Below are 20,741 nucleotides of genomic sequence, written 5' to 3' on the forward strand. Positions count from 1 at the left end.
ACCATATCTAGACTTATACAACTATAGTTAGATATAGGGTCAATCAAAATAGAAACAACTTGGTCACAAAGCTTACCTTCCATCTCGATAATAGATTCCTGATGATCAACCTGCTTATTATCCGATGCAGTATAAATCCGAGGAATACTCTTTCCAACATCCCTGACTGTTTGTGCCTCTTGAGCAATGTAAATCTATGGTCTTCCACCATGATGTTGTGGACAATCTATCCTGTGATGATCCTTGCCACAAGTCCAACACTGTAAATGATTCTTTCCATCACCATTGTTCTGCTCCTCAGACTAAAATCCGTATCCCCTGTCAGCTACATTTAACTTCTTGTACGGTGCAACATTCTCCTTATCATCTGTATCTTGAGGTTTTCCTCTCTTCTTAACCCACTTTCCCTTATTCTTCTCATTACCTTCCCAATCCCGCTTAGATTCATTCTTACGATTCAATTGCTCATAACAACACTTCAAATTTCTGATGGATTCCTCCAACGATCTAGGGTCATCAAACTCAATCCTGTATTTGAATGACACTGACAACCCAATGATGAATTTATGAATCATTTCTTTGTCCTCCTTAAGATAAGGCACATATCTCAACAACTCCTTAAGATAAGGCACATATCTCTGCTTTCAAACTTCTCAATGTATTTACTATGTCAGGGGAGTACTCATTACCATGTTATTCATTTGATCTATAGGGAGAATCATGTGAACTATAATCCACCATTTTTCTTGTCATCTTTGATCCTCTACTTCATGCAAACATATCATGTTAGATAAACCAAACATAAAAATAATCAACACACCTCAGTGAAGTTCAGGGGAGGCTATCTCGTCTACAAAATCAATATGGATTAGCACAACACACGCACACACGCACACATGCACACACACACACACATAATGAAATCAACATATCAACCATTTCAACATCGACATCATCAACCTCTACATGACGACACTACTTACAACAATGACAATCAAAATGTATGCATAATGAACACATCTACAACTGACATGCATGCATGAAAAACACATATTGCCCATCCATTCCAAGTGTTCAACCTGGGAGCTCTGGTACCATTATATAACCACCCCTCCGATATCTACCCAGTTTCACCAGTCTGTCAGGGTAAACATGAGAGGAAGAGTTACTATGACATCACCCGTCCTCCTAGGTTCCATTAAGGAAGTGGGGCCTACCACAAAAGACAAACTGACATTTAATAACGTACTACAAGGACTACTGGTCAATCAAAGGCTAAGTAACCACCCAAGGTGGCCAAAACCTGAGCTGGATTGGCCTCCAGACCACTGCCTAGAACTCAGTGATACTTTCTAGAATGATGAAAGACATCAGGACAAAGCCATTCATACAAAACTTGATCAAATAATTGACCCAACTAGGCCTAACCATGACTATCATTTCGTCAAACATGTTGAGGACATGTAATCTATAGGTCATGAATGCATATTTAAACATAGGGGTCTGATACCTATCTGAGAATTGTCAAGATGGTCTAATTCCCTCTCATAATAGCTGTAATAACATCTATTAGTTCATGCATTTATTTATCATTCATCAACAAGTAAAACATATCAAGAGCCATAGTTAGAACATGTTATGAAACCATACTTATCATAATAATAACCATGATAGAACAACAATCAAAGCCACATAATAACAAGTACAATTACGAATGAAAATACAATAGGAAAGAGTTCTTATTAACATATGAAAAATCCAACGAAGTCAGGGACTTCCATGTACCACTCGACCATAGATTGGCTAAACCAAATCTCTCTTTCATCCAAACACCCCATGCCATATTCCAAGCATGAATGTGAGATCTCATGGAATAAACCAAACAAAACAAAACTAGAGATTCTAGAGGCTAAACCTCCTCAACCTTCAACCAATGATTCCATCTCACGGTCGAACATCACTAACACCAACCAGATCGGTCTTTACCCAAGCTATTTAAGGCTACATGAACTAGTAACTCGACCCACAACCATAAGGAACCTGAGCACCAATCATAAACAACAAGTGGAAAAGCCCACAACACCATGGCTATCCAGGAAATGGAAAGGCTAGGCAAAACCATTGTCAATCCAGGAAATCCTCCATGCCAATGAAAATTCATAACCAAATAACCACATGCATATATCATGCATGCAAAAAATAGCAAGGAAATCATACATGCAACTTGATACCTGCAAGGCAATCTTGTTGTAGCTGTTGATCCTGTTGTTCCCTTGCACTTTTCCACTTTTCCTTGCCTTCTTTATCCAAATACAATGAAAACTAGTGTTCTCCAAAATTTCTCCAAGTATGCAAGTGTATGAGAGAGAGAGAGAGTAGAGAGATATCTCCACCATAGAACTATCAAAAGCTGTGAACTGATCCTCAGAAGCATTTTTATCATTAATTTCATTTTTCCTTAATTTAATTTCCTTCAATTTCCTCCTCATGTAATTATGTGGCCTTTCATCTCCCTTTTCTCCTATTTTCCATTATTTTCATTAATAAAATGCCAATTAATGCCACTTTTCCTTTGCCAATTCCTTTGCCAATTTCCATATCCATTTATTAATCACAAGTGATCCCCATCACTATTTTTTTCTCCCAACATTCAACTTGGAATACATGTCCCATGACCTTGGTTATTATTTTTACGCCGTAAGGCGTTTCCCTTTGAAATCAACTTTCCTCTTGCCTTACCTGTCTTGCTATGATCCGTCTGATTTCATGTTAGACGATTAAAATATTTACAACCATTAGATTAAGTTCTTGTTATAACTGAAACTATCCCTATCTTACCTTCCTTGAAACCATATAAATAACGACTTCCGTAGGTTTTATGAAACACTGTTCTACGAATCCATGTCCGCTTTCTTGAATCTGCTCATAAATTTCAATCGTCCAGGATCTTGCTTGAATCTCCTGGCCATTGTGCAGTTCAATCGTCCAATCGTCCACGATCTTTCTTGAATCTCCTGGCCATTGTGCAGGTAAATTTCAAATGGCAAGGGCATAAATTTCAAAATGGACAGTGTAGTATTGATTGTTTTTAGTTTTCAATGATTTGTTTTTAATGATTTTGGGTTTTAACTGCGAGGACCTCCATGACGGAAAATTGGAAATTGCCAGGATTTCTATGACAAAAAACTAGAAATTGCAGAGGTTTCTCAGTTTATGCACGATCTTGGACACTGTGCAGGTAAATTTCAAAATGGAGTGGGTAATCTCGAAATCATTGTTTTTAGTTCCCGCCCTCCATATACCACAATGCTTCCTTTTAAGAAACCTTAATGTCTAAAGTTGATCTTCCTCCCACCATTTGAAGGGGACTGTACTGCTAGTATGGCATGAATGCCCATGTCATTGTGTTGAGTAATTATTTCAAGGTACGAGACCTTGCATCAAGTTTATGGCCCCCATAAGCAAGATTCCTCTCTTCTCCTTCAATGGGCCTACCTGTGGCGACCAGATCTTGTGCCTCCGGCTGTGGCTGTAGCTCAAACTCTCATGTTTGTTCAACCCTCTGGTTTGGCTTTTTCCCAGATCTGGCTTGGTTTTGGATTCAGATTCCTCCAGCCGGTGCTGCATGCATTGACCACAACATTTTTCTCCATTGTTGGTCTTCTTCTTGCAGTAGGTGCTGCATCCTCCCAACGACAACACCCCATTTACCTTCGTGCATATGGTAAAAATGATCTCCGGGAAACCCTTTATGGGCTACTCTGTTACAGAGTGGCATTAATGTCCATATTTAATAATTAGTTACAAGTATGATTACAAATCAAACCTTCCTTCTTTAGTTGATGGCCCCATCAACTGGATCTTTATCTTTACTTTCCAAATGTTTAATCTGGGTCTTGTGGGTTTCAGATCTTGTCGCTTGGCTTTGGCTCTTGCTCAAACTTCTGCTCTAGCTATATTCAGACTCTCAGGCTTTAACTCTGACTTGGTTTTGGCTCTAGCTTCACGGGCTGAATCTGAGAAAGAGCCTCCTACATAGTTCTCTACATTTCTTTTAACAAACCCTTCCAGACATATATGACTCTTATTCACAGCTGATTATTTTGTCTTTTGGATATTTATATGACTTCTTCTTAGATAAAGTGCAAATCAAGCTAAACAAATGTTTAGATAGAGTGCAAATCAAACTAAACAAATGTTCAAATAATGTTGTTCTAAATTGTCCTTTTCAGCATTCAACTGAGATGCTTCTAGCGCCTCTACCTCATAATTTACAGACAGTCATACAAACACACATTTGGAGTGATTCTGAAGACCCCGCACCAGCAGCAATGTATCTCATGTTTTATATCAATGAAAATGGAGAGAAAGTCTACACGTTAAAGGTAAGTCTCATTCTTTAAGCCCTCTGGCTTCTGCTTTGAGAGAAAGTCTACACGTTAAAGTAGAATCCTTCGCTTCCATTCACAATAGTTATATGGCGTGAAAGGTGCAGGAGGTGGAAACTCCATTTTTTTTGGTATCACCAGTCTTTAGTACCTTAATCAAGACCTATAATGTTGAATATAGGTCTAGGATTTTCAATTTTTGTACCAAGTTGTCCTTTTGATTACTATCAATCTTGTTGCTTTAGTACTAAATCAGTCATTTTTCTGTTAGGCCATAATGTTAGCACTCCTGTTATAAATGATTCTTCCAAATACCCTTCCTATTTCAACAAAACTGGCAGTAGCAGGCTTTAGTAAAAAAGATTCTTGGATAGAGCAATACCCATCGCAGTATAAAACCTCTTCCTGGTCATCATGGCAACAATTGTCATCTTAGCTCAGGCAACCTTTCACTCAGCATACTTAAGTACATTAATCATGACATAGCCAACAATGTTACTATAGTCAATGGCATCATTATGAGCTCAACATAGCCATGGCAAGTTAAACATCATTTTATTAATGAACCCTTGAACAACAACAAGTGCAAACTCGCTACAACAAAAGTCTAAAGATCAATTTAGAATGGGGCTCGGGTTTTGTTTCAAAATATTTGATTTTATGCCATGGCTTCAATAATGCCATAGAATTTAGAATTAACTCAGGATTTGCTTCAGATCTTCTAAGGCTTACAAACCCGAAGCCCAAAATTTCATCAGACTTGACATGTGAAAATTTATCCTGCTGTAGTCAATATTGGATGCCATCATATCATTTCAAACCTCTCATTGATCTCCTGGAATTTGTTGCATAGATAGTGAACAAGAGTTTGACTTTGTGTCAATTGTAGGTCTTTTCTCCAAATATCATAAGAGATCCTCAGACTTCCCTCAGAGGCAGGCCTAAACAAGCCCTCTATAATCTACACATTTAGATCCTCAGATGAACCATTAGCTTATGAAAAATTCCTTTAGTACATAGATTACAACATGCAGCAAGTAGAAGATATAATCCACAAATGTTATCTGTGTGTCCTCTGATATAATCCTTGAAGCTAAAGGCAATCAATGGTGAAACAATTTTCATCAACAGGGATGCAAAAGATTTCAAATCCTCTTAGACAATTTAACTTGTATCACCACTCTCCTAGTTTGGTACAGGCTCTGACCTGCTCATGGCCAAGATTTTTCACAACAGCTTATGTCATTATCATTCGTAAGCAGCTAGAGATTTATGGAATCCAAATTAAGAATTCAATGTCAACATCCTCCTCCCAAAGGATCCCTATTGGAAAAACAATTTAGAAGTTCATCAGTAACAAAAGGATTTTAAGAATGCTTATAATTATGTTGATGATATCCTTGGTCCAATTATTAAGAACTTCACTAGCTATTTCACAGGCCTTCGCACCTCTTGGCCACTTCTGAGGCTGCTCGGCCTCTGTTCAATCAGTCCTGAGGCCTTCCTGAGGTCAATCCTGAGACCTATCGGCCCTTTGTCACAGTCTTCTAAGGCCTTAGACAGAATTTTGGTCTCTCTTTGTCCCAGTCAAAAACATTTTTGACAGAACTTGGACTAGAAATTTATTAAGGCTGCTTTTTTACCATCCCTCTGATACCATGTTGATGTTTCACGATCTTCTAATCTGATAATTACTTCCAATGATCTCTTAAACAAGTTCTTAACCGTAATGCAATAATGATAGTAGGATCATAAAGAGACAGCCAAGCACTTAGCGTACAAAGAGACACAAAATTTTCACCTGGGAAGCCCAAACTTGAGAGAAAACCCAACAATCTTTTCTAGGAGAAATTCTTCAGTTCAACAAAGGTACATTTTAATATTCACAAGTCAACCTAGGTCAACTTAGACAATAATTATGGATCTGAACAAAACAGACCTCAGAACTCAATCTAGGCAGTAGATCTGGTTTCGGTCCCTTCTGTTTACAGACTGAGGTTCTTGGCCTCCTCTAGGGCTTCGACCCTCCATAGAAAAAAAAGGTCTTGGACACAAAATTTTCACCTGGGAAGCCCAAACTTGAGAGAAAACCCAACAATCTTTTCTAGGAGAAATTCTTTAGTTCAACAAAGGTACATTTTAATATTCACAAGTCAACCTAGGTCAACTTAGACAATAATTATGGATCTGAACAAAATAGACCTCAGAACTCAATCTAGGCAGTAGATCTGGTTTCGGTCCCTTTTGTTTACAGACTGAGGTCCTTGGCCTCCTCTAGGGCTTCGACCCTCCATAGGAAAAAAAGGTCTCAGATATTCTAGGGATTTTTCCCTTCAACAAAGATAAAATATCTTTACAGAGATAAGATCCTTCTTGAACTTTGCTCCATCCACAGAAAAAATATTTTGGTCTTTCTTCCACAGAAACAAGGTCTCCATATCTAAGTCCATTCAGCCTCTTACAAGCAGAAACCGGTCGCTCTTAAACTCTGCTACCCAGATTGCCTGTTTTAATGCTTTTTTGATCAAGCTTGAAACCTGGATACTAGATAGTCATGTGTGTTGTTTGGCATAAATTACGCAGAGATTTATATGTAAATGACCTTTGGTTGAAGGCATGTTGTCTTATGTGTGGAGTTTGCTTCCACACTGTTGCGAGGAGTAGATATGAATGGATACTAATGAGTGCTTTTATATTCTATATTCAATGCAATGTAGAATAAACTAACTTGCATGTTGAGTCACACATTAATTTAATGTGTTTTTTTCTTGCAGAAGGATTCCCCCGTAGGGTCTCCAACACAGTCAGCCCACCCTAGTATGTCTCCTTTATTTTTATGATAATACTACTTTATTTGATGTCATGTCATTAATATGTGAGGATAGCATTGCTACATTGATGTTTTTAAAATCTTTTATCTCATGAGGTTTCTTGTGTTACAGCACAGTTTTCTCCAGATGATAAATACTCAAAGCATCACACTTTGCTGAAGAAGTGCTTTGGCTTACTACCAACGCAGCAACCCCCACCCACCTATTGACAATTGAATATTCAGAGTTTTTATGTCTCTGCTAGACAAAGGAAGGGTGGTTAGAGGTTACAGGGTTAACATTAATTATTCATTTTGTTTACTCTGTAGTCTTTGCCCTGCCTTTTTGGATGCAACTTCATGCTAGTTTGTGTTTAAGATGTATTTTGATGCTTTTTTACTTTGCACAAGTTGTAGATGTTGAATTGGGGTTTAAATTTAAATATATTTTTTAAGAGGTTATGATTAGATAGAGAATTAATTATTATTATTGGCTTATATATGATACTTTTGCACATTTATTTGTAGGCTAAACATTTGTGATTTTTCAGAGAAAAAAAACCTCCTAACTTCCATTAATCAAAATAAAAGTAAATACATTTACAGTAGTGATAGATCTTATGTCCATGTAACTCTATGTTCTAGATAAGTCTCAGTAGAAACTCAGAAGATTTTATAATTTTGGATCTTAATCACTATGTATCTACTAGCGTCTCTAAAGGTCTATAATATCATTACAGATTTCTTACCTCTCTAACTTTCCTTCTCAGCGACATTGTTATATTATTTCCCATATATTCTTCAAAAAGAAAAAAAAAATAAACAGAAAACTTGAAAAGACATATGAGGATCATTCTCAGTGAACAGTCAGTGATGTCCTTAATAATTAAAATTCCATGTATTGATGAGGATGCCATTGTCAAAAGCGGTGAAGAAGATCTTTCCTGGTGCTTGGAAACAACTCTTCTTAGAGAGAAAATCTGCCTCTTGGTTCTGTTCTCTGAATATATGACTGAAAGTCACTTTCTGGAAGGATCCCATGAAAGATCTGATGCATAGTATCTAGAAGATAAGGGAAGGTTGCCCAAAAGTGGATCTCTGTACCCAATCCAGAATCACTTTGGGGTTCCCAAAACTGATAAATCCTCTATAGCTAGCTAGTTAGAAAATAGGAGTGCCCCCCAAAGAGCTAATCGCGATGCTCTTTTATTAGTCCATGTACCACTATTCCAACAAAATTGAAAGTAGTTGCCAGGCTTTTATACAAGAAAAACCCCCCTGCCACAGATCCTGTTAGTAGAAGCTCCTTAAAAAAAATCATCTGGATTTTGTGACCAAATCTCTTTATATTGGATTTGTCTCGAGTTAACCTTCTCTTTTGTTGGCCCTATTTCCATAAAATATGCAGAGATCTTTAAACAGGCGCCTCTTGTATCTGGGGTAGTCTCTTTCAAATATCTTCTTGTTCCTACTTTTCCATATGCCCACAGAATATAGAAGGGTAATGTTTGAAATGTCCTGTTCTCCTCAACCCACAGAGAAATGCACCTATCTATGGAGCTCGAATGCTATGCTGCTTGTAGGTTAAGAGTGTAATACTCCTCTCCAAATCGAGACTACAAATGGGCATGTCAGAAAGAGATGATCCACGTCTTCTGCATTTTTTTCATAAAACACCTGTTAGGAACTTGGAAGCCTCTTTTGAGGAGATTATACTTACATGCACTCCTGTTATAAATGATTCTTCCAAATACCCTTCCTGTTTCAACAAAACTGGTAGTAGCAGGCTTTAGTAAAAAAGATTCTTGGATAGAGCAATACACATTGCAGTATAAAACCTCTTCCTGGTCATCATGGCAACAATTGTCATCTTAGCTCAAGCAGCGTTTCACTCAGCATACTTAAGTACATTAATCATGACACAACTAACAATCTTACTATAGTCAATGGCATCATTATGAGCTCAACATAGCCATGGCAAGTTAAACATCAGTTTATTAATGAACCCTTGAACAACAACAAGCACAAACTCGCTACAACAAAAGTCTAAAGATCAATTTAGAATGGGGCTCGGGTTTTGTTTCAAAATATTCGATTTTATGCCACGGCTTCAATAATGCCACAGAATTTAGAATTAACTCAGGATTTGCTTTAGGTCTTCTAGGGCTTACAAACCCGAAGCCCAAAATTTCATCAGACTTGACATGTGCAAATTTATCCTGCTGAAGTCAATATTGGATGCCATCATATCATTTCAAACCTCTCATTGATCACCTGGAATTTGTTGCATAGATAGTGAACAAGAGTTTGACTTTGTGTCAATTGTAGGTCTTTTCTCCAAATATCATAAGAGATCCTTAGACTTCCCTCAGAGGTAGGCCTAAACAAGCCCTCTGTAATCTACACATTTAGATCCTCAGATGAACCATTAGCTTATGAAAAATTCCTTCAGTACATAGATTACAACATGCAGCAAGTAGAAGATATAATCCACAAATGTTATCTGCGTGTCCTCTGATATAATCCTTGAAGCTAAAGGCAATCAATGGTGAAACAATTTTCATCAACAGGGATGCAAAAGATTTCAAATCCTCTTAGACAATTTAACTTGTATCACCACTCGCCTAGTTTGGTACAGGCTCTGACCTGCTCATGGCCAATATTTTGCACAACAGCTTATGTCATTATCATTTGTGAGCAGCTAGAGATTTATGGAATCCAAATTAAGAATTCAATGTCAACATCCTCCTCCCAAAGGATCCCTATTGGAAAAAAAATTTAGAAGTTCATCAGTAACAAAAGGATTTTAAGAATGCTTATAATTATGTTGATGATATCCTTGGTCCAATTATTAAGAACTTCACTAGCTATTTCACAGGCCTTCGCACCTCTTGGCCACTTCTGAGGCTGCTCGGCCTCTGTTCAATCAGTCCTGAGGCCTTCCTGAGGTCAATCCTGAGACCTATCGGCCCTTTGTCACAGTCTTCTAAGGCCTTAGACAGAATTTTGGTCTCTCTTTGTCCTGGTCAAAAGCATTGTTGACAGAACTTGGACTAGAACTTTATTAAGGCTGCTTTTTTACCATCCCTCTGATACCATGTTGATGTTTCACGATCTTCTAATCTGATAATTACTTCCAATGATCTCTTAAACAAGTTCTTAACCATAATGCAATAATGACAGTAGGATCATAAAGAGACAGCCAAGCACTTAGCGTACAAAGAGACACAAAATTTTCACCTGGGAAGCCCAAACTTGAGAGAAAACCCAACAATCTTTTCTAGGAGAAATTCTTCAGTTCAACAAAGGTACATTTTAATATTCACAAGTCAACCTAGGTCAACTTAGACAATAATTATGGATCTGAACAAAACATACCTCAGAACTCAATCTAGGTAGTAGATCTGGTTTCGGTCCCTTCTGTTTACAGACTGAGGTTCTTGGCCTCCTCTAGGGCTTCGACCCTCCATAGAAAAAAAAGGTCTCGGATCTTCTAGGGATTCTGCCCTTCAACAAAGATAAAATATCTTTACAGAGATAAGATCCTTCTTGAACTTCGCTCCATCCACAGAAAAAAGATTTCGGTCTTTCTTCCACAGAAACAAGGTCTCCATATCTGAGTCCATTCAGCCTCTTACAAGCAGAAACTCGTCGCTCTTAAACTCTGCTACCCAGATTGCCTGTTTTAATGCTTTTCTGATCAAGCTTGAAACCTGGATACTAGATAGTCATGTATGTTTCTTGGCATAAATTACGCAGAGATTGATATGTAAATGACCTTTGGTTGAAGGCATGCTGTCTTATGTGTGGAGTTTGCTTCCACACTGTTGCTAGGAAGTAGATATGAAGGGATACTAATGAGTGCTTTTATATTCTATATTCAATGCAATGTAGCGTAAACTAACTTACATGTTGAGCCACACGTTAATTTAATGTGTTTTTTTCTTGCAGAAGGATTCCCCTATAGGGTCTCCAACACAGTCAGCCCACCCTGGTATGTCTCCTTTATTTTTATGATAATACTACTTTATTTGATGTCATGTCATTAATATGTGAGGATAGCATTTCTGCATTGATGTTTTTAAAATCTTTTATCTCATGAGTTTTCTTGTGTTACAGCACGGTTTTCTCCAGATGATAAATACTCAAAGCATCGCACTTTGCTGAAGAAGCGCCTTGGCTTACTGCCAACGCAACAACCCCCACCCTCCTATTGACAATTGAATATTTAGAGTTTTTATGTCTCTGCTAGAGAAAGGAAGGGTGGTTAGAGGTTACAGGGTTAACATTAATTATTCATTTTGTTTACTCTGTAGTCTTTGCCTTGCCTTTTTGGATGCAACTTCATGCTAGTTTGTGTTTAAGATGTATTTTGATGCCTTTTTACTTTGCACAAGTTGTAGATGTTGAATTGGGGTTTAAATGTAAATATATTGTTTAAGAGGTTATGATTAGATAGAGAATTAATTATTATTATTGGCTTATATACAATACTTTTGCACATTTATTTGTAGGCTAAACATTTGTGATTTTTTAGAGAAAAAAAAACCTCCTAACTTCCATTAATCAAAATAAAAGTAAATACATTTGCAGTAGTGATAGATCTTATGTCCATGTAACTCTATGTTCTAGATAATTCTCAGTATAAACTCAGAAGATTTTATAATTTTGGATCTTAATTACTATGTATCTACTAGCGTCTCTAAAGGTATATAACATCATTATAGATTTCTTACCTCTCTAACTTTCCTTCTTAGCGACATTGTTATCTTATTTCCCATACATTCTTCAAAAAGAAAAGAAAATAAATAGAAAACTTGAAAAGACATATGAGGATCGTTCTCAGTGAACAGTCAGTGATGTCCTTAATAATTAAAACTCCATGTGCTAATGAGGATGCCATTGTCAAAAGCGGTGAAGAAGATCTTTCCCGGTGCTTGGAAACAACTCTTCTTAGAGAGAAAATCTGCCTCTTGGTTCTGTTCTCTGAATATATGACTGAAAGTCACTTTTTGGAAGGATCCCATGAAAGATCTGATGCGTAGCATCCAGAAGATAAGGGAAGGTTGCCCAAAAGTGGATCTTTGTACCCAATCCAGAATCACTTTGGGGTTCCCAAAACTGATAAATCCTCTATAGCTAGCCAGTTAGCAAATAGGAGTGCCCCCCAAAGAGTTAATCACAATGCTCTTTTATTAGTCCATGTACCGCTATTCCAACAAAATTGAAAGTAGTTGCCAGGCTTTTATACAAGAAAAACCCCCCCGCCATAGATCCTGTTAGTAGAAGCTCCTTAAAAAAAATCATCTAGATTTTGTGACCAAATCTCTTTATATTGGATTTGTCTTGAGTTAACCTTCTCTTTTGTTGGCCCTGTTTCCATAAAATATGCAGAGATCTTTAAACAGGCACCTCTTGTATCTGGGGTAGTCTCTTTCAAATATCTTCTCGTTCCTACTTTTCCATATGCCCACAGAATATAGAAGGGTAATGTTTGAAATGTCCTATTCTCCTCAACCCATAGAGAAATGCACCTATCTATGGAGCTCGAATGCTATGCTGCTTGTAGGTTAAGAGTGTAATACTCCTCTCCAAATCGAGACTGCAAATGGGCATGTCAGAAAGAGATGATCCACGTCTTCTGCATTTTTTTCATAAAACACCTGTTAGGACCTTGGAAGCCCCTTTTGAGGAGATTATCCCATGTAAGTATCCTGTTATATGTTCTCCATTCCTTTTACGACATCCAATACAATTTTAATCCTATTTACCCTCCCGACGTCCCATCTCAAATTCCCAAGAAGCCAGTGTTTGTTTCTCATCATACTCCTCCAAATGTATGATGCTCCCTTATGCTCTGGTGACCCCTCCTCTATCCATTCCTCAACCTGTTTATGCTCTGGTGACCCCTCCTCTATCCATTCCTCAACCTGTTTATGCTCTGGTGACCCCTCCTCTATCCATTGCTCAACCTGTTTGTTTTTCATATATTTTTCTTTAACGACTTGTTGCCAAACTCCTTTATCTTGTAATGCTAATCTACACAGTTAGATCCTCAGATGAACCATTAGCTTATGAAAAATTCCTTCAGTACATAGATTACAACATGCAGCAAGTAGAAGATATAATCCACAAATGTTATCTACGTGTCCTCTGATATAATCCTTGAAACGAAAGGCAATCAATGGTGAAACAATTTTCATCAACAGGGATGCAAAAGATTTCAAATCCTCTTAGACAATTTAACTTGTATCACCACTCTCCTAGTTTGGTACAGGCTTTGACCTGCTCATGGCCAATATTTTGCACAACAGCTTATGTCATTATCATTCGTAGGCAGCTAGAGATTTATGGAATCCAAATTAAGAATTCAATCTCAACATCCTCCTCCCAAAGGACCCCTATTGGAAAAACAATTTAGAAGTTAATCAGTAACAAAAGGATTTTAAGAATGCTTATAATTATGTTGATGATATCCTTGGTCCAATTATTAAGAACTTCACTAGCTATTTCACAGGCCTTCGCACCTCTTGGCCACTTTTGAGGCTGCTCGGCCTCTGTTCAATCAGTCCTGAGGCCTTCCTGAGGTCAATCATGAGACCTATCGGCCCTTTGTCACAATATTCTAAGGCCTTAGACAGAATTTTGGTCTCTCTTTGTCCTGGTCAAAAACATTGTTGACATAACTTGGACTAGAACTTTATTAAGGCTGCTTTTTTACCATCCCTTTGATACCATGTTGATGTTTCACGATATTCTAATCGGATAATTACTTCCAATGATCTCTTAAACAAGTTCTTAACCATAATGCTGTAATGACAGTAGGATCATAAAGAGACAACCAAGCACTTAACGTACAAAGAGACAAAAAATTTTCACCTGGGAAGCCCAAACTTGAGAGAAAACCCAACAATCTTTTCTAGGAGAAATTCTTCAGCTCAACAAAGGTACATTTTAATATTCACAAGTCAAGCTAGGTCAACTTAGACAATAATTATGGATCTGAACAAAACAGACCTCAGAACTCAATCTAGGTAGTAGATCTGGTTTCGGTCCCTTCTGTTTACAAACTGACGTTCTTGGCCTCCTCTACGGCTTCGACCCTCCATAGAAAAAAAGGTCTCGGATCTTCTAGGGAAACTGCCCTTCAACAAAGATAAAATATCTTTACAGAGATAAGATCCTTCTTGAACTTTGCTCCATCCATAGAAAAAAGATTTTGTCTTTCTTCCACAGAAACAAGGTCTCCATATCTGAGTCCATTCAGCCTCTTACAAGCAGAAACCTGTCGCTCTTAAACTCTGCTACCCAGATTGCCTGTTTTAATGCTTTTCTGATCAAGCTTGAAACCTGGATACTAGATAGTCATGTATGTTGCTTGGCATAAATTACGCAGAGATTGATATGTAAATGACCTTTGGTTGAAGGCACGCTGTCTTATGTGTGGAGTTTGCTTCCACACTGTTGCTAGGAAGTAGATATGAAGGGATACTAATGAGTGATTTTATATTCTATATTCAATGCAATGTAGCCTAAACTAACTTACATGTTGATTCACACGTTAATTTAATGTGTGGTTATGTTGCAAATTAATCTTATGCTAGCTATGGATTATCATTCCTTGAATTTCGATCATTATTTCTTCTCAGTCGACAAATGATGATTATAGATACAATAGTTACCATAATATTTTACTGTATATTTTTACTGAATATATAATAAGTAGTGTTCTTTGATTTCACAAGTATTTTGTACAAATTCATACTCCTATGCATATAAATTACAAGTTTCTTTGTTTGCCTTTAGGATAGTAGGCAACTGAAAATGCACATAATTAAAATTTGATCAAATTTTGAAATCCACAAAACTTGTTTTCCATCTTAATTACATGAAACGGTTACAAAAGAGACACTCTGAAAATGCCCCCATTTTTACATAAAATAATTGGAACCTGATCACTCTACAAATTGGCATTTGAGTTTTCCAGCACAAATTTTGTCCATTCATTTTCTATGGAAGCAATTCCCAAATCTAAAGCAGGTTGCCGTAACTCAAGGTCTCTAGCCTTACTACATTCAATAGATAGCAACTGTTTTTCCAAGTCTCCTCAATTTTCTTCCTACAGATACAACTTCACAACTTCCTAGTAATGGTTGTTTGCTCCGTAATGGCTTGGAAATTGTTGCTTTTGTTTTATCTAGGCCAAATTCCTCAATTTTCTTCCTGCAGATACAACTTCACAACTTCCTAGTAATGCTTGTTTGCTCGGTAATGGCTTGGAAATTGCTGCTTTTGTTTTATCTAGCCCAAATTGTACTTTGCATATAGCCATGAGCTTTGCAAACATTGCAAGGGTTTGGTTGAATTTTCTATAGAAGGGAGTTGTATTTGAAGTCTATCAAATCTGCAGTATTGTAAAACAATTTTTCTAAAAGCAATGTATGGGAGAAAATTTGTTGAACTTCTTCAAGAACTTGTCTAAATAACTATTGGCTCAATTAAGCATGTGAAAAGTAAATATAAAGATCTAGTTGATGGGGCCGTCAACTAAAGAAGGAAGGTCTAATCTGTAATCATACCTGGAACTAATTATTAAGTATGGACATTAATGCCACTCCTGTAGCAGAGTAGCCCACAAAGGGTTTGGAACTAATTATTAAGTATGGACATTAATGCCACTCCTGTAGCAGAGTAGCCCATAAAGGGTTTCCCAGAGATCATTTTTACCATATGCACGAAGGTAAATGGAGCGCTGCCATTGGGAGGATGCAGCACCTGCTGCAAGAAGCAGACAATGACAGAGAAAAATGCTGTTGTCAATGGATGCAGCACTTGCTGGAGGATGTTGCCAATGCCAGGCTTAAATTGTAATATATGTAAAGTCTCCTTTAATAAAGAACTATTATTGTCTGTAGAGAAACGACGTTGTATCATTTAATCTCCTTTTATTGTTTGATTTTTCTCGTTGATGTAGCGTAGCAGAGAAGAATAATCATGCATTTAGGCACAAATTTAGTTCTGTTTTTGGGCACCTTCATAGACCTGTATTTAATGGATGAAACTGGTGTTTTGATCTGCACTTAGATTTAACAGAGCATCATACTTTCATAGACCTATATTTAATGATGAAACTGGTGTTTTGATCTGCACTTTCAGGTGCTAAATGAATTTTCATTTCAGAGATATGCCACTGGCAATGGACACTTTCAAGGAAATTATAGCTCACATGAAATTGTTGCCTATGATTTAAGACAGATGAATAGCATTTTGTTTGCTAATTTTTATGTCATGATGCTTCTCGAATTATGCTTTACAACGTTCCTTTGCAACATTTGGTGCAATTGCTAGTTATCTATTTACATAGGAAATCAACCAGGGGTTGTTACAGTTCCATATCTTAAGTATGAGAAGACATACGTTCAAACGTTCTTCAGTGGATTGCCTATAACATTTAAAGATCATATTGAGTATGGTGAGCCTCGGTCATTGGAGGAATTCATTGGGAAGTTGAAACATTTTTATGAGAAGTCTAAGCATAAGTTTGAGCCTAAGCAAGATTGGAAAGGTAATGATAAGACTAAAGGAATGTGGGTTAAGAAGTGAGGAAGACCTCAGGATGTAGGTGATAAGGAGAATGTAGTGTTGTACAAGAAGTTCAATGTAGTTGACAGAGGACATGAGTCTCTACCTAAGCTAAGGAGTAGAACAAAGGAAATGACAGGAAGCCTTTGTAGTGTTGGAATTGTGGAGGAAAGCATCACATGAGTGATTGTCCACAGCATCAGGGTGGTAGACCTCAGATTTATAGAGCTCATGAGGCATAGATAGTTGGATATGTTGGATAGAGTATTCCTTAGATTTATGGAACAATGGATAATATGTAGGTTGATCATCAATAATCCATTTTTGAGATGGAAGGTAAGATTTGTGATCAAGTTGTTTCTATTTTGATTGATCCTGGATCTAACTATAGTTATATCAGTCCCGACCTAGTGGATAAGTGTTGCTTGAATAAAGAAGTGCATGCAGAGTCTTGGTTGGTGCAGTTGGATACAGGAACCAAGAGAAGAGTTCATCATTGGGTGATATCTTGTGCATTTGAGCTGAATGGTATGCCTACATCAACACATCTAAATGTGTTTCCTTTGGGATCATATAGTATGATTTTGGGAATGGATTGGTTGTTCATTCACAGGACTAAGGTAGATTTCTATGACAAGGCTATTGAGTGTCTGGATGATGACATGGAAAGAAAAATCTTGTAGGGAAAGGAGAAGCCTACATCAATGAGAATGGTTACAACTATGCAAGCTAAGTGCAGTTTCAGAAAGGGGTCTATATTGTTTGCAGTTCATATTTCCAGTGACAAAGGAAAGGATGTTGAGGATGATGAATTCTTGAAAAGGTATCTGGTTTTGTAGCAGATTCAAGATGTGTTTCCTTCAGAGATTTCATAGTTACCTCCTCATAGGGAAGTGGATTTCTCTATTGAGTTGGTACCAGGAGAAACACTAGCATCTAAGGCACCTTATCGAATGAGTACCCCAGAGTTGGTGGAATTGAAGTTGCAACGCAAGGACATGCTTGATAAGGGATAAATTAGGCCAAGTGTGTTGCCTTGGGGTGCACCAATATTGTTTGTAAAGAAGAAGGATGGTACTCTCAGATTGTGCATTGATTATAGGCAGTTGCACAAGCTGAAAATCAAGAATAGGTATCCATTGCCACATATTCATGACTTGTCTGATCAATCGAAGGGAACAACAATGTTCATAAAGATTGACTTGAGATCAAGATATCATTAGGTGTCCATCAAAGAAGAAGACATCTACAAGGTCACATTTCATACTAGGTATGGGAATTATGAGTTTGTGGTGGTTCCATTTGGTCTTACTAATGCTCCAACTACTTTCACGTGTTTGATGAACAATGTATTGTGTTCTTATCTGGATAAGTTTGTGATAATGTTTATTGATGATATATTGATATATTCTAAGAATGAGGAAGAGCATGCAGAGCATCTGACAACAATGTTAAGATTGTTGAGAGAGCATCAATTCTATGCCAAGCTTAGCAAGTGCAATTTATTTTAGACTAAAGTTCATTATTTGGGGCATGGTGTTTCCAAGGAAGGTATAATAGTGGATTTAGAAAATATTAAATCTATCATGGAGTGGACAACTCCTAGAAACGTGGATGAGGTTAGATCATTCATGGGACTAACAAGTTAGTACAGGAGGTTCATCAAGGACTTCTCACGAATTTCCTATCCTATTACATCCTTGCATTGAAAAAGAAAGATGTTTGAATGGGCTAAGGATGTGCGACTAGTTTTGAGAATTTGAAGCATTTGCTTATAAATGATCGAGAATTAAAGATTGCAGATCCAAATAAAGAGTTCGTGGTATGTACATATTCTTGCATGAGAGGACTTGGTGGAGTCTTGATGCAGGAAGGGCAGGTGGTATGATATGAGTCAAGGAAGTTGAATGAGAATGAGCAGAACTATGTGACCCTTTTTCTTGAGTTGGAAGCTATCATTCATGCCTTGAAGACGTGGAGGCATTATCTTCTTGGCAGGAGGTTTATTTTGATGAGTGATAATAGTGGGTTGAGGTACTTGTTTTCCCAACCTAATCTGAATGCCAAGCAAGCTAGATGGTTGTCTACCCTTATTGAGTTTGACTTTGAGATCAGATATATTCATGGAAAGGAGAATGGGGTTGCAAATGCTCTTAGTAGGAGAGTGCATGTAAATCATATTGTAGTAGTAAGTTCTGATATGACAAATTTACAGGAGCAAATCTTATAGGCATGGAAACATGATGACATGTACCAGCAACTGAAGCAGAGATTGTAGCAGGGTGATAGGGATGAGGAGTATCACCTCACACTAGATGGTTTGGTCAGATTCAAGAACAACATTTGTGTCAGACAACAATGAGCTCAAGAAGATTATTTTGAGGGAGTTCCATGTCAAGTCGTATTCTACACCCGGGATACCATAAGAATTTGACAACTGTTAAGAAGTTCTATCATTGGCCGAATTTGAAGAAAGAGGTGGTTGAGTTTGTTGCGAGATGTTTAGATTATCAACAGGTAAAAGTAGAGTGTAAGAACCCAATTGGTTTGTTACAACCAATTTTGATTCTAAAGTGGAAATGGGAGGTCATTTCCATGGACTTCATTACAGGTTTGCTGAGTACATCAAGAAAACATGATTCCATCATGGTTGTGGTTGATAGGTTGAGAAAGGTAGCTCACTTCATTGTAGTGAAGTCTACTAATTCAACTAGTGAGGTAGCTAAGATATTCATTAGGGAGATAGTGAGGTTGCATGATGTTCCCAAAATGTTATATCAGATAGATATGTAAAGTTCACTTCCAAGTTTTGGAAGGAGTTGTTTCTAGGCTTGGGGACATAGTTGGATTTTAGTACAACTTATTATCCGCGGATAGATGGAAAAAAAGAGGGTATTAACAAGAATCTTGAGGACATGTTGAGGATGTATGTCATGCATCGACATAGGAAATGGCAAGAGTATCTTCCACTAGTGGAGTTTACATATAATAATGGGTATCAAGAGCCCTTGAGCATGAGTCCATTTAAGGTTCTTTATGGGTGGAGTTGTAATACTCCTATCAGCTACAATGATCCAGTGAATAGGGTGTTGATTGGACTGGATATGTTGGCTGAGATGGAACAAAAAATGTAGGTTATCAAGAGGAACTTAAAGGTAGCTTAGGATAGAAAAAAGAGTTATGCGGATCAACATAGAGCATTGAAGTAGTTCTAGATTGGGGAGCATGTGTACTTGTGCATCAAGCCCAAGAGGATCTCCTTGAGGATTGGATCATGTGCCAAGTTGGCACCTCGGTATTGTGGGTATTTTTGAGATCCTTGAGAGGATTGGACCAATGGACTACAGACTTGCACTGCCACCAACAACAAATGTTATGAAACCAGCTCACAAAAAGATAGAAAAGAGAGATAAACGCCTTAGAATTCAACCTCTTCGAGGGGAAAACCTCCTTTACATTACAAAAATGAAAAATTCTTGGATGATACAAATGACAAGACCTCCTTTCTATATATAGGAGTCTAAGGGGTCATAATATAATCAGAGCTGACATAACAATAATAATGTAAGGGCACAATAATAACAATAGTGGGCTTCTATGGGGCACAATAATAACAATATGGGGACTACATGGGCACAACACTATAATAAGGCAGTTGTACTAATAACAATAAGGGGTTACACTAGTAGTATAGGGACCTCACATGCCCCTCTCCTTCAAAAAGTGTTGTCCACAACGCTTAAGTAGTTCTTGACGCTTCTGTATAAAATTCTTGTCCTCCCATGTGGAATCTTCAGCAAGTAAGTTCTTCCACTTGATGAGATACTCTAAAATTGATCGATTTCGTAGCTTTCGGGTTCTTGTTTCTGTAACTGCTCTAGGTTCCAATATGATTTTTCCTTTCTCGTCAAGTTTTGGAAATATTGTTTGAACTGGGAACTTCTGCAACTTTTGAATGAGTG

General features: G+C 37.5%; 1 protein-coding gene across 1 annotated transcript; it reads left to right on the forward strand.

Moving 5' to 3' along the window:
• Positions 1 to 4,273: 4,273 nt before the first annotated feature.
• LOC149167088 (H/ACA ribonucleoprotein complex subunit 3-like protein) lies at positions 4,274 to 11,429 on the forward strand. Its single transcript, XM_089431463.1, has 3 exons — positions 4,274 to 4,385; positions 7,163 to 7,205; positions 11,317 to 11,429. The coding sequence occupies exons 1-3, from the start codon at positions 4,332 to 4,334 to the stop codon at positions 11,412 to 11,414; spliced, it is 195 nt and encodes a 64-aa protein (XP_089287589.1). The 5' UTR covers positions 4,274 to 4,331; the 3' UTR covers positions 11,415 to 11,429.
• Positions 11,430 to 20,741: the final 9,312 nt, after the last annotated feature.

Source organism: Pinus tabuliformis, chromosome 5_1 (assembly GCF_031772625.1).
Source record: "Pinus tabuliformis cultivar Carrire ecotype Pingquan chromosome 5_1, CPIR1, whole genome shotgun sequence".
Lineage (NCBI taxonomy): Eukaryota > Viridiplantae > Streptophyta > Pinopsida > Pinales > Pinaceae > Pinus > Pinus tabuliformis.

Excerpts from the sequence above, each read along its gene's own strand:
- LOC149167088 (XM_089431463.1), top strand. The coding sequence starts at position 4,332 with ATGTATCTCATGTTTTATATCAATGAAAATGGAGAGAAAGTCTACACG. Across the intron at positions 4,386-7,162 it reads AGAAAGTCTACACGTTAAAG|AAGGATTCCCCCGTAGGGTC; the intron begins GTAAGTCTCATT and ends TTTTTCTTGCAG. Across the intron at positions 7,206-11,316 it reads AACACAGTCAGCCCACCCTA|CACGGTTTTCTCCAGATGAT; the intron begins GTATGTCTCCTT and ends CTTGTGTTACAG.